General features: G+C 38.7%; 2 protein-coding genes across 4 annotated transcripts in view; one reads left to right on the top strand and one right to left on the bottom strand.

The window, feature by feature from the left end:
* The window catches only part of LOC139688669 (ectonucleoside triphosphate diphosphohydrolase 8-like), a 90,950-nt gene that overhangs the window by 25,073 nt on the left and 50,742 nt on the right, over nt 1-15,135 (top strand). The gene's annotated exons all lie outside the window — the stretch shown is intronic.
* The window catches only part of LOC139688660 (ovochymase-1-like), a 51,485-nt gene that overhangs the window by 17,349 nt on the left and 19,001 nt on the right, over nt 1-15,135 (bottom strand). Inside the window, exon 7 of the mRNA XM_071586229.1 lies at nt 2,445-2,664. Coding sequence (XP_071442330.1) covers nt 2,445-2,664 — 220 coding nt within the window. The remainder of the gene's footprint in view (nt 1-2,444; nt 2,665-15,135) is intronic.

Here is a 15,135-nt window from a genome sequence, read left to right as displayed (position 1 = left end):
TACGAAATTATGTAGAGTGGTCTGTAGCATTGAAATTGAAACACAACGTTAATTTCAAGAAACTGCGGGAGATGCTTAGACAATACTTTTTAATGGAGTCATCCGCTAAATGTGCAATACAGTGCTATATTAGTTTATTCATTCGTATGGATAGAATTATGCATTCAAGTTAAAAGATTGAGGTTGTTTTCTTGATAAAGATTTTTTTACTTTGGACTGCTTGGCTCTAAAAATTCTTTTGTAATAATTAGCTATGTATTTTCTTAATAAAATTATGCTGACCATCCTTAATCACACAAAAAACCACCTCCTTAGACAATAGTTTTCTAATTTGACCATTGTTTACATTCCATATTTTGCAATACCGGAAGTTTAATAGCAAATAAGTTGGTTATCAAACAAAATGGCCATAAAACTGCGAGTAATTGGTAAAAATAACTGTGGATGACTTTTAATGATGTGATTGAATATAAAGGAAGCTATTGAAAATTAAAAGCTATTGACACCATGCCTTCAGATTGCTCCGGAATTTGAAATTAAACCGTGAGAACTTGGGACCTGAGGGAGTACCAGTGAGTTCTAGGGTGTTAGGGTATCCTGGTATTCACCCTTGACACACAGATAGGGCAGGTGCAAAGATGCAACTATCCAATGAAATTCGTCAGTTTAATTGGTTTTATTTTGCTCATTAATGATTGAAATTAGCTATTTCACTTGTAAGTTAAATATTTTCATGAGGTGGGAGAGTATTTGATATTTTCCTATTTAAATCCCGATCCCAGAAATTGGCTACGTTTAGGGAACATACTTTTCAAGGTACTTAATTGAAACAAAAGTCAGCTGCTTACGTTGTTTAACAGTTTAAATCGCCCAGCTATTTTCTATGCCCGGTTCCAAATGCCACGAGGAAGCACAGGTTGTGAATTGGTTGCAGAATTAAAAGCAAATATAGACCCGTAAAATTGTACGAGTCGCTATCAGTTGCAACACAGAGGATTGACAATGCAGAGGCCTCGGCTGGATTGCAGTTACACACTTCGCAATGTGATGTCAACAATGCACTGTCTCACACGATGCTCTCGCGGTGTTCATGCTAACAATATTTTTGGATATCGCGGAGAAAAATTGACCGCATTTTACATTAACAATAATCTCATTGTCAACTCTCGGCTGCAATAAATGAAGACTCGTTTTTATCCAATTTATGATCACTTTCGTTTTTGCTCGAGTTATGATTTGCATACTCTCGTGAAAATTGGTAGGTTAATTATTTTTGGAGAAAATACATGTCGCTCAAATTATCTCGGCAGCACACTTAGTGGGAACGCCGACTCCCGTACTCAGTCCGGGTCGCCGTTGGCTCTCAGGGAAGTCGCAGAGGCCGAATAGCGGTGAGTGGACAACACTTCCCTGATCATGTCATGCCTACGTTGTTTCTCGTTCAAATCGAATTCGTGGGGGTGGACAGTCGAAACAACATCGTGGTCCACACCCGATTTGCAGGCGACTCAGTGGTCAAAATTTTCCTTCTTCGAATGCCCAAAGCGTTCAATTGTCGGGAACTCACCGATTATGTTGTCTTGGAATGCCTCCCTCAAAAGAGTGCTCGGCTGCCAGCAGCACTTATTTCACGTCTCCCGTGTCTGTCTTCCCTGGGGTTCGTCAGCGACGTATTCCACCGGTGGGGTTACCCTCCCGTTCGCCTCATGCTATCACCCACCTCGCTCTCTGCCCTGTCTGTCCACTTAGCACCCTACTCTTCCCCCTTGTCCCTTCCCCTCCCTCAAGTTTCCCCCAACCCCACCTCCACCAAGCCATCCCGTATGACCTCCCTCACCCGGGCGCTGCGAGTGAAAACTCCGCGTGGTGACGTCATGAAGATCGAGGTTTGGCAACCAAGCAGACGTCTTCGCCGCCGGTTCTAGTCCGCATCCGCACGTCCGTTCCGCGGTGTTCTTCCCCCTTTTAACGTCTTCAAGGATGGGTGGAAGCTATCAAGGAAACGCGTAATGGTGGGGACACCACCACCACCTTCCTTTACGCCATGGCCTGGCCCCCTCTTCCTCAGCCGGCAATGTCAGGTCATGGTGAGCAGTCTCGTTATTCGGTCTGATCGTCGACCAAAACCATTTACCTTGGTGATCCCAGCAGGTTTATGGTTGACTGAACGAGTACAGTCAGTCGAATTGGTTTTCCCCGTAATTTTTGTGCCAGGCCTCGACATCCGTAATTTCTAAAGCGCCGCTCGGTTTTGGTGAAGCGTTCGAAAGGCGTGACAGGCTCAGATTAATTGTAATTAGCGCCTCTAGTAGTCCAAGAAAGGGGAATAGTGAGACTTAGTGTGGATGGAACGACCGAAAACGTTCTCATTGACAAAAGTGCGCAGTTCATGTCTTCAACTTTGGCCACCCCAGGAATTCTACTCCCTCTCCCGCGAAAGGTACCTTTCGATAGTAGCGCTCGCCCCTGGCGCCAACCTGGGGAGACAGGACTCCGGGTGGCCCTCGTAATCCTCCGTCCTTAGGATCTGCGACCTCATCTTGAATACCTTTTCGACTCCCAAGTGGCACATGCTGTCCCTTTTCTCGCACTCTCGCGGGTCTGATCGTATTTGCCCTGGTGAAAAAAGTCAAGTTGTAAAGCATTCCCTTGCTCTTGCCTCTGCTTGAAAAGGAAGTCATTCTCATCTGGAAGATAAAATCAAAACTACCTGTCAGTGAAACGCTAAATAAATATTCCTACGCCGGACGCATTTTTTTCATAGAAAATGATTAGCAATAATACTCTTTTTGTGCAGTATGGTCGAAACCGTACATGACCCGTGTTCAGGTTTTTATAAATGGTTTGAATGTGCCCATAAACAACAGAAATGTGAAGGGGAGGTGAAGGTCGAAGCTCCTCCTGATATTTTTCCACGTCCATTTCGTGTAATCATGGAATGCAGAAATGGTCTATTAGACTTTAGTACTTCCCCTCACATTTTCCATCTCTCCCACCTGCCCCTCCCCCCCGTCACGTGTCGTTTACGCTCAGGTCATGGCCATATGCTTTTATCTGACGATAATATCGAGAACCACGTGGAAATCCCGTCGTTATACTGCAAAAATACTTTATTCTCAGAGTTCGAAATTATGTATCCCCAATTGTATGTGGCCATTATTATCAAGCGTGAAGGTTGAATATAATATAGGATGGAAAGTGGTACTTTCAAGTCGCCGGATGTAAGTAACGAATGTGATAAAATGTTTTCAATCCTCGCGCTGATTCCCGGAAATCGGGTTTAAATTGAAAATTGAACTTTGTAATTTCGCATCAGATTTCGCGGATTAATAGAACCAATGAACGTAATATTGAATATTAGCTTTCAGAGAGATTTTAATGCTCTAACTTTTTATCTTCTGCCTTTCAGTGAAAAACACTCAGGGAATTAGGAAGTCGGTTTGTCCTCGCTCTTTTCTATACGAGAAACCTTGCAAGTTGTGTAAAGGGTCTCATCACTTCTGTGAGGCTTCACATCACAAATCTCGCGAAAAAATACATGATGCTCTCTTATGAAAACATTTTTATTAATTTTCTAATCTGCAGCTGTGATGATGAAACGGCAACATGTGATATCATGCGTTAAGTTTTCAATAAATCGTTATGATAAATCATTCGCCTCTTTTATGAGCGTATATTAAGGTTATAGTAACATTATTCTAATGGCCAAGTTTGTTTGTGACAACATCGTTTCATTTCGTACCCTCTTAGGGAAATATTTTTGATTCTCTCCCGTGTATTCCTTGTTTACAAATTATTCCCAAACCCTTTTCGCGTTGTTGTGCAAACTTTTATGTGCTTGCAACTCATCAAGCTTTACATATTTGTAGAACATTTTCTCACTCAATTTCCTTATGGTCGTGAATAAGAATGTTTAATTTGTTTTTCTCATATTGTTATTAAAAATCGTTTTCTTAAAAATATTCTGCTGAAGGGCAGCTAGTAATTTAAAATAAGAATTAAAAAGAAATTCTCGAACCACTTTTGGGATGTTTTATTTTTAGAAATTTGACTTGCAAAGCACTCTTTGGAATGAAGTTAGGCGTTTTTCGGGAGTTCCTTAAATGGCGAATAAAACAATGAAAGTTTCCTTGTACAAATTTTCTGGCCCTCAAATTCAAGTTTTCTTTAGGCTGACCATCATGTGACCAAGATACACAAGGCGGCGGTGTGTACATTTGGTCTGCGGCGAAAAGGGACGAGGCGCATGGAGTGTTGATACAGCGAATTTCCATTTGCCTCATGGCGTCATCCCTGGATATAGACTACTCTCAGCGTAAGCTTTGTCAAATAGAAACCTTGAATTTTAAGTTAGTGATATGTGGATGGTCATTATTTCAGCCGATGACCAAAGCAACGCATTTGATGAGAGGTGTCGATTTGCGCGAGCAAAATATTTTGACGTTCCTACTTAACTTGTCTTACGAATTTACTGGATTGGAAAACTTATGAATTTGACGGATTAAATTGCTGGAGAGAATTGGGATTTCCCGAATTTTGTCGATGAATCTTAAAGCATTGAAATGGAATATTTCTGTAATTAATTGTTTGGAAACGATTGCCACCCTCTTTCCGTCGCCATGACCTTTTTTTCTAATGTTGGTCTCAAAATGAATTGTGGGAGTTTCTGCAAAATACGGAGTTAATATCGGATTTAATATCAATTATCAATGAAAAAAGTTGAAAAAAATTGCAACAGTGATTTAGTGTGTCTCCTCTTCAGGAGGAGAGGAGTTTCTCTGTCCGAAGTGCCTGATTCAAAATATGCGTGGACATTTTCAAATGCAATAATGTTTAATGCTTATAAATATATGTGTTAGAGAAAGTAAAGAGATTCGTAATTTTTAGAATTATGGTGATTGAAATGTCATGACTGCGTCAGTGAAAGGGAAGACCTCTCTGACAAACTTGCCAAGCCAAAGCGCGCGTATTTTGAACTACCAGCCGCACTAGTAATGATGTATAAAACGGCCACCAATCATTTGTTATTTGACGGCAAATATTTCGGATGAAGGAATCGCCTCCTGCGTGGTTGAGTCCGTGAAAGCCTAATTTGTGAAACTGGAATTCTTTATTCGGCGCTCTGTACATTAATATTTTGACATGAACGCTTGACGATTAGGAACAATGCTAAGGGTAATCAAATCAAAATCAGGATACTTAAAAGACAAAGTAGTGAAAGCATTGATTTTAACCTTACATTATACAGAAATGTGCATTTGTACGATGCACATGCTATCGTTGTTTTATTTTTTTTATTGCAAAAGTATTATTTTACAGACATTTTGTTCAATATTGTGTGTCTAGCATTTAAAATCTCTACTCATCTGTGCGTTTTTAGCAAAATACATTTATTTTATCTCCTTACATATGGAAATTCGATTCTTTTAGATAACCTCTTTCACTCTTTCTATTACCTTGGAGACTTGACCTTCTGATCATTGAGAGGCGAGTCTGAATGTTGCAATTTTTAGTATCCTGGCTTTCCAATCCGAGATTTCCGGTTCGACTTCAGTATTGATAAATTTTAATTGACATTTCGATTTCCACTTGTTTCTTGTCTGTTGAAAACTTTTGGTGCAGTTATCAGCCCCTCCAATCGAACGTAAAACTCTTGGCCCCTTATTACATTTCATTAAGAGGAAGCTGATGCTGACGTAGGCTTTCTTTCCTCAAATGTATTCTTTGCCAACTATTAGATTGCAGTTTTTACCGACTACGTATTACCAAAAGTAAGAGAAAAATCGATCTTTTGTCAATGAATTCGCAGAAAAATCAATGTGTCTGAAAAATTACTAATTGTTGACATTTAGTAGTCTCATTTGAAAAAATGGCCTAGCAATAGATAGAGTGTGTTGCATAATCAGTAGAAGCAACTTGGGCAGATAATGAATGGTGATGATTTATCTTCTCGGCGTTTTAGAGGATGTTTGTTGGACTATGACGGGAAATGGTGGTGATTTGCTTTAATCTTGCTATCAGTTCCCCGCTAAAACGAGTGTGGCCATTAAATCCTGCAGGAAGAATCGGTATCAGCGCAGTGACCGACGTGATTCCTGAGTTGTTTAGGGGGAATGTTTTCCTTTCGATTATGGAATTTCTTCGTCTTATTTTGCAACCCACCAGTACCACCTTTTGAAGTACCTTTGGTAGCCTAAGTTCCACTGTTCAATTCAATTCAAACCTCTGCGAGAATTTCTTATATATTCCCTAAAATGTTTACTTCCAAATGTACTATAAGGCTTGTTATTTTGTGACCAAATTGTTGCAATATATCTCCTAGCGCCAGTTTGTAACCAAGAAGTATTGGATAGAAAATAGTCGAAATGTGCTTTAGTTTTGTTTAATTTATTTTAATATTAGCGGTTGCATTTTTGTTCGTTTTCAGTAGTTTTGTAGTGATGCCAGTCGATTCACTCCTCTGTACCAGCGTGTTTTCTCTTTTTTTGGCTGCTTGTTGTTTTTTTTAAACCATTACCGCGTATTTTTGTAGTTTTTATCTGCATTTGATGTGAAACATTCCATCCCAATTATCGTAGATAATGAGTTATGTGCATTTTCTAATAATATTTTTCTTTTTTAAATATTCATTCAGTAAACGATCCAAAAATTGTATTCTTATCTGAACTACAGGGAAAAAACAAGGTATTGCGACAAATATAAGAAAGGTGGTTAAGAATGAGGCTTCTCGCTAGGCAAGAATCTTTACTAAGTGGAATGAGAAGATTATTTCCATCGCTCGCATTAATGCCCTTTAAAAAACATATAGCCAGTGCCTCATGGATGTCCAAATTTTATCTGCGTTAAAAGATAGGTTTTCATAAAAAAATATCACTATTTAAATTTTGAAATCTTTTGCGAAGCAGCTTAATTGACATGCAAATGGAACAAAGACTCTTCTTCAACTACCCAGAAACTTACTGTGTCTATTTAACTGAAGGATCCTCTTATAGTTTAATTTATTTGTTGATTTGCTTGGACACTTAGGGAACACCATACATTAATGATTGTGTTTATTGTGAGCGCTAAAGATAAAAAAATGTCTCAATCTGTAAATGGTGGATTTGACCATGTTGACGTGCGTATGTACGTTTTGCACTGCAATTTAGCTTGAGTGGTGGGAATATAAGAAAACGTCCCATCGCCGTGCGTGATTATAGACTCGAGGAGCCACAGGAGGAAATTAAAGCACCGGTGATTGCCCTTTAAATTTCAGCGAAAATACTTCCGTGTTCCAGGTCATCTTCCAGTCGGAGATCGGTATTTAAGAAAGGAATGACCACGCTTCCACTTACCTCTATATTTAGGATCCTCGGAGTTACTTCCCAGAATTTGAGCCATGAATATATCAATCAGATGATGTACACTTTATCACAACACCTCCTGTACTAAACTAAATATGTGAGGTAAATGTTTGATTTATATATTAAGTAGGTGTTATTTTGGGGGACAGATGTTTTGGTATATATCATAGAGGATTAATTAGCGATTGGGTATGAGGAATAAATAAGGGAGAAGAAAAGAAGTATCGGTCAACGGGAAGGGTGCGATCATTGTGAAATGCCATGCATAGCAACAATCAGATTTGAAACAAATCACAGTTATTCCTTTGTTTGAATGCAAATATTTCGGAATACAATCAGTCACCGTCTGAGATTAATTTGTCGAACTCATCAGAAATGCAGGATTTGCTGAACAAATCCATAATTTGCATAAATCTGCTTTCGTGTAAACCTACCCTACCGGTCGATAACGGAACGTATCGGTTAACATGTACCTTTGTGAGCTGATTTAAGTTTCTGCATTTTTACTTTCGACATGGTACTCCGGCAGCCACCGCCAGGGTGTGTTGCAGGGAGTGATTACGCGCCGGGTACGCAGCATCAAAAATTAAGTTTTTCTTGATTGTTATTTAAAATGTATATTTATATATATATTATATAATATTTATATATATATATATATATATATATATATATATATATATATATATATATCTGTAAAATTATTAAAATAATGAAGAGCACTTATAAGTTAAAGGTACATGCACTACAGTATTTAAGTGAGGGACTCTTCTCTACGCATAAAAGAGAAGCAAGCTGTAAGTGGCAAGAAAAACTAAATCTAGATTAGTAAGGGCAGTACGCGAGGCTCTTAAGAATAAAAAAATGTAAATACTTTTCCCCTCTAGCGCCATGGTAATGTTCTTTTGATCCCTTATCGTTCGTGGGAAAAACTACGTCTTGAATATTTTTAAATGTTGCACGCATAATGTCTCTAATTTTATTTGCATGTTCTCTCCTAACGTAGTACGATGGGGCTAATAATACATTTTCTCCCTGGGACGAATTTGCAAGTTCCCAGGAACGAGGAGCAAAGCTGGAAACTCTTCGTGGAATTATGTGTTCTTGTCATTACGTCTCCCAAAATTCATTTTTAAAGTGAATTAAGTGTACGAATTATCTTTTCTGATTTAACTGAGGGAAATGGTACGTATTAAAAAATGTTATCTTCCAGTGTCAGTTAAACAATTGCATCTCATACTTACGAGCGAGACCATTAATGGATTATAGGAGTAAAGTTATGACAGAAGGTTACCAATTGGTGAGATATTTACAGTATTAGAGTTGGATGGTTATCTAGGGCTTAAAATAGGTTTTTGTATATTGTCAACATTTGAAAATATAGCAAGTTCAGAGAGATAGCTGGGCATGGTATTAGGGTATCTCGTAATGATGACGCTTCTATGGGATCTCGAATTTAACTTCTGTTTGAGGGGCAGAATTCTTTACTTAAAGAGATATCCAAATGGTGACCAAACAAGAATCGTGGTATCTTTGAAAACTCTTGTCACCCCCAGAATGTGAAGTCTTCATAGTGGAACACATTTCACTATACACCGCACCAATAAAAACGCCATAAAAATATATAATTAGGGCTGAATATATGCTTGATTCTTATTTGTATTTGCCTCGTGCACGATCAGCTACGGTGCCTTTGAATCTTAGGAGAGTGATGCAGTTGTGAATGACTAAGAAATGAGTTCTCTCTCTTATGTTTCTTTCATCTCCTAATCCGTTCGTATAGCAGGAGAATCGCTCTCTTTCTCTAGTTGGCAGTATGCTTCACGTTGCGTGTTCATATTCGATGCTAATATAAATCGTTTCATTGTATTGTGTACTAACAGCAGGTCATACACCCCTAATTTCCATACAAACGGCTAATCAGTGTTGCATTAGGGTGGCCCAGGAAATGGAAGTCCGCTCTCCGGTATTTCCGACGTGCACAAACGATGTCACTGGAAATGAAATATATTGCTAAACAGCATCATTGTGGTCAGAGGCAAGTCATCCAGAAAACAATGGCGTGACCGTAGTATCTGGGTTCATAGAAAGTCGATTAAAGAGTTCGTGGCCGATTAACATTGTTCGAACATAATATTGCCTCTTTTGCCTTCAATTAAAACACAAGAACTTGAAAATTTATGCCCTATTTTTGCGCAAAATTGGGTTATCATGGAATGTCAATGAATCCGGGTTTTCCAATTTAGTTTAATTCAAGAGCACATACTATCTCACCTTTTCCCATCCTTGTGTCGGATTACACCTTTATAGCTAATTGAGGAGTGGCTAGGTATCCTACTTGTTGCAATTATTTGTGCATAATATGTGCGCGTGTGTGTGCACAATCAAAGAGGTATTATGCATTTTTTACTTCAATTTTTTGCATTCGTAACTTCGTAGTGGAAGTGATTCATTTTTGAGATGTTCTATGGGCTTAACCTTAGGAACATCTCAAAAACATCGATCTTATTATCCTTTATATTAGGATATTATACTCTTCCCTCTCCGTTATCAACCAAAAAGTGCTTAACATACGAGATAACAAGATAGAATGGAAAAGTGATTTGTTCCCACACAATTCAGTAATGTAACCATGCAATTGACAAATTTACCGACTATCTCCAAAGAGCACGAAAGCAAGGCACACTGGTTAGGACATGTTTGTTGTTTTAAGGCACCTCGACCTCGCTGGTTTACTTATTAGCTGGTTTACTGTCCCAATTTTGTATTGTTAGTACCCTGCAAGCCACCGCTAGGGTGTGTGGCAGGGGGTTAATACACATCAGACTTAATTTTGGCCCAAATATGAACCCTCCCGCGGTCGGAAAATTTTATTCTGATCCCTTATTGTTCGTCGAAAAAATGACATCATAAATCGATCTATTCCACACTTAATCTCTATAATTTTATTGACAGGATCTCTCGTACCGTAGTACGATGGGGGTATAAATTCATTTTCAACATCACTGCTAAAGTGATATCCTTCCAATTTATGCTAGAGATTTAATCTGTAATTTAACCTTCGCTCCGTGAGTGATTCCCAGCCTAGCTCCTCCAATATTTTGGATACGCTACGAAGTTTATCATTATAACGTTGTACAAATCTAGCTCCTCTACGCTGCCCGCGCTCCAATTCGGCAAACAATCCAACTTGGTGAGGATCCCATATACTCTCAGCATATTATGGGAAGAATCAACCCCAGCCGTACCCTTAATAGTGGGCAAAGGATATGGTGAGGGAAATTAGAGAGGAAAAATGCTTAAATAATTAGAAATAAATTAAAAAATAAATTGATATAGGGGGGTTAGAACAGAACAAACGATTTAACCAAATTACGATAGCAAAAACGGTCTGGCTAAGGTGTACTTGGATAGCTTTGACCCTCGCCCTCGTCAAGCACACACCCAGATAGGGATTGCGAGAGATTTCTCCCTGCGGTAGCAGCCCACCAATCACACGTAATAAAATAAATGCAAATTAATAACGCACTCTCTAGCTTGGATGTACTAAGTCTCTACTATTAATCTAGTCTCAAGCAACCACTCACCCTGGGTTTACGAGAGATTTCACCCTGCGCCAGTGGACCGCCAATCCTTCACTTGCTTGGGTATGCGTAAACGCCTTAACCCTTGCAAATCTCACTCACGCAAACAGGTCTTCCGTGGAATCTCTTCCGGCGTTAGTCCTGCTACTCGCACTTGGGGAAAGGTAAGGGAGGTGCCCAGAAACTGACACAGTGTTTCGACTGCCAAGCAGTCCCAAGTTCGAAGTGCCAAACTGTGAGATCATTCCTTCTCTGAAGAGGCCTGCCAGGCTCAATCAACCTTCTCGCTGACCTACACTTAAATCTAAATAATCCCGGTAGTGTGATCGAAAATCCCACCCGCTACACACCAGGCGACCTCAGACGTGTAGTGAACACCAGAACGGTTCAGGTGGTTCCTACACGATTGGATCGCCGACTGAAGGTCGACGAAGGATGCCCAGATATCCCTGCAGAAACCACACATTCTCTGATTGATGCTTATTGGGTCATTTAATAATTATGTCCTTTTTAATTATTAGGTCCTTTGTAACATAATTATCACTAACAAGATTGCAATCTTTACAGCTGCTGCCAGTCATTGATCCGGGAATTTCCTTGTTTTCTCGTGAAATATAATGTTCTGGTCTCGCGAGCAATAAAATAAAATAGGTAATTTTACGATTCAGTGAGAAAACGAGATATTCTCTATTTGATGCGCGTATTTTGTATTCTTTTACGGACGCACATTAAGCAATAAAATTAAGCATGCTTCCTCTGGGTTAAAGGTTTGAATGCCCTAATGGCTAAAAAATGCTAGTGGTGGTTGCTTCATGGTCAAGTAGGACGTGTCCTTCCTATTACCATGCTAATGCGGTAAGACATTATCCTTGAGGCAAGACACTGCCTGTTTGTTGGTCGTTGTTTGTAAATCAATTTTTAAAGGAGCCATGCGATAAATATTTTACAATAAGTATTAGGCACTTTTCGTAGAAATTTGCCGTTAAGTATCAACATCAAAAGATTAAACTGCCGCTTTCAAAAACAATGTTACAAGTTGGACTAGATGACATTGTAATGTCCGCATTACGTGTTTCAGTCCGTCCTATATTTAGAAACCTTTCGACGAAATTTTATCTGCGGCATGTAGTGACGATGGAGGGGTCTCCTTTGAAATATCGATGATTTTACGTTAAGTTGTCGTGTTAAGTATTGATACCCAAATTTCAGTCTTTCATAAAGTTTGTAAGGTTATGATACTAGTATTTTCCTAGCGCTCTTCAAAGGGTTCATCAAGCAAGTGACCATGTGTTCTACCTAATTAATAAGTTCGGGTATACAACGTGATTAGCTGTATGGTGTTAAGTTTAGTATTTTGACGCCTCCAGTTATTTTTGGTGGTCGACTAATTTAACGGGAAAAAAAGTGCTGACATGCAAATATGTTTCCAATAAATCGCTCGGCGGGTAATTGTTTACTGCGTTTTAGGACATCGCTTCGAGACGAAGCGCAGCTAAGAACAACAGTACGTCCTGTGAACGCTCTTCCACTGAAAACGACGATAGCGAACTTGATCAGTGCGTAGCGCAGCATCGTTTTCGGTGGACTCCCTGCTTTAGAGCGGAAGTTATGAGATTGGGGTAAGGATAGCCTAATTGAACACACTTTCTTTAAGGAGTAGAATGACGTAAATAATTTAGAAATAGCCTCGTAACACAGGATGCGAAATAGTAGACATTTTAGAAAATTAAATAAAATTCTTTGTGTTTGGCCTCATTACCCTGATTCCGGTGTAATAGATTTATTCTGGATAAATCCCGAGTTGGGCGGCTTGGTTAAAGGTTCATTTAATAATCGTTATCAACCTGTTACAAACAACCACTTTCTTTTTTGTCCTTTTTGGAACAGTTGTAATTGGTACACGTCTTACAGTTAGAATATGGGCTTATAATAAGGCTTATTTGAATTATCTCATATGCCATACTTATTTTCTTATTTCAAAGAAAACTCTCGTGTTCTTTATAGTGTTGTTCGAACATAAGGACGAAATTTTCGTGACATTTCGACGTGTAGGTTTACGATTTTAGTTAATGATTTTTACCCTAGCATTTATTTTTTTGTGTGTATTTATTTAGTAGATAGATGTAAGTATATAAATCTGAAATCAACTTACAGAAATGAACTTTTGGAAAAAAATGAACAGAACTTACTTAACAGAAAGGATACTTTTTGCCCTCAAAGATGGCATTTACTTACAATAGCTCGCAAAATAATCAAATATATAATAATACAAAACTCAACACGGCAGGGAGCCATTTGTACGAAGAAAATTGAGGGAAATATCTTGAGTAATATTTTGGCGCAGTAGCTAATGCTGGAGGAAACTTTCATGACCGTGTAACGGGAGATCGTTTGTATAGCTGCCTTATCATGCATGTGAGCGTTAGATGTGAAGGTCGTTCGACCAATCCAGGAAAGGGATTTCGATGTTTGCGTACTTGGGTAGTCGTATTCCTTGCTTGATTGGTCGAACCACTCTTTTGATTTTGATTAACTGTCTAAGAAAAAAACAATTTAATTTAATCGAAAACGTGCACTTAATGATCAATATATCCAATTAGGAATTAGCGGATATGCGTTTAACCCTCCTGTATTTTAAGACAATAAAAATAAAAAATAATTAATTCCCTTACTTCATTTTGAGATCGACTCATTACGTTAAAATGGCTAAAATCAACCGGATCGTTATGCAAAAGGTTAAATGTATTATATTCATTCCTTGGAGGCTTGGGTCTCTCAGCTGATAGACGAGGTGTTTACACATATATTTACGTTTAATTGAACAAATAGATTCTCGCGGGCTATCGCCTGTAAAAAAGATTGGAATTGCAGAATGGAAAGAATCCAAGACCTTAATTTTTCAGGAGATTGTACTACATATACGTGTATCTTCATACTACCACCTTTGAGGAAGTTGAAATTCACTAATTGACATTTATTCAAGAAAAATATTTTCAAACAATTGTTGCCATGAAAAATTTAAACAGCTCGTCAAAGCTGTATGGCATGGAAAGATTTGACGACAAAATGCAGTCCTTACAATTTTTCGAACGAAATTACAGTTACTTTGACCATTATTGAGTGTGCGAATTCTTTTATTTTAGGGGACATCGAAATAATTATCGTTTTTTATGCTCCGTGTTTATTCTCAAGTCTGTCAGTCTATATGCATTTTCTGTTTCGGTGAACCTGATATTCAGTTTTAACCTTGTGTGTACTTGTTCTTGCCTTTCTGACCTCGAGATACGTCAAATGTCGTTTTTTTAAGACGTATGCGTTGTTTGCATCCCCGGGGAATAAAAGGTTAGTTACCTCTGGCCTCATTCCCGCTTATCACTGTCAAAATGTTAATTCTGGTCCCTAGCGTGTTGCGTTTTAGGCGAACAAGAATGTCTCGAATAATCGTTGTAGTGCAGAGAAAATGTTAATAATGTTTTATTTCAATATATCTAATTCCATGTATACGTGTCAATCTTTTTTCTCTTTTTGGGGTTGTTTTTTAGACTGCGCTTCCGTAATTATCAAGGAGGAGCGAGGTTCCAATCGGTATCGAACTTGTTTTACCAGCGCCATTTTCTGTCATTATCCGAAGTGCTGGGAGTGTCGGAGGAAGGGAAATTGCTGAGAGGAATTCAAAGAAGGCAGGAACAGTGGATGGAAAGTATATATTGAGTGGTAGTGAAATGTTGAAGATTTCGATGAGAGGGAGTATGCTGGGTAGGCGAGCTAGAGAGAGGAAAAAGTTAATCGAGATAGACGCAATGAAGATGTTCTGGAAGTATACGGAGTGGTTGAAGAATACTCAACTGTAATGTAGGATGTAATGGTATTTCAGTTCGTGTAAGGTAGCTCGTAGTGAAGTCTTAGGCCCGCTTTTATAATGTCTCGTTAAGTCCAATCGTTCGTTAATGTGAACGTTAACTTGTTACCGACATCATATTTTATTAACAAAAATGCTCATTAGTGAATGTAAACATTTTTACCATAGTGGTCTCGTCTGTCTGTTTTTGAGCTGTTTGCCGGTGAGATTTAACTTACTTAGCTAGCAGTCATGAAAGCTGAGTTTTGGCCTACCGGTGGTGCAAGTTAACCTTTAGTGTAACGAGACAAAACCCAACCGTAGTGTAATGTAGTAACTGTAGATGTGATTTGTTTCTGAGCCCACCAAA

This window comes from Hetaerina americana, unplaced genomic scaffold (assembly GCF_022747635.1).
Source record: "Hetaerina americana unplaced genomic scaffold, ioHetAmer1.1.p SCAF_213, whole genome shotgun sequence".
Lineage (NCBI taxonomy): Eukaryota > Metazoa > Arthropoda > Insecta > Odonata > Calopterygidae > Hetaerina > Hetaerina americana.
The sequence above is the reverse complement of the archived record's forward strand: the minus strand, read 5'-3'. Positions and strand labels throughout refer to the sequence as shown.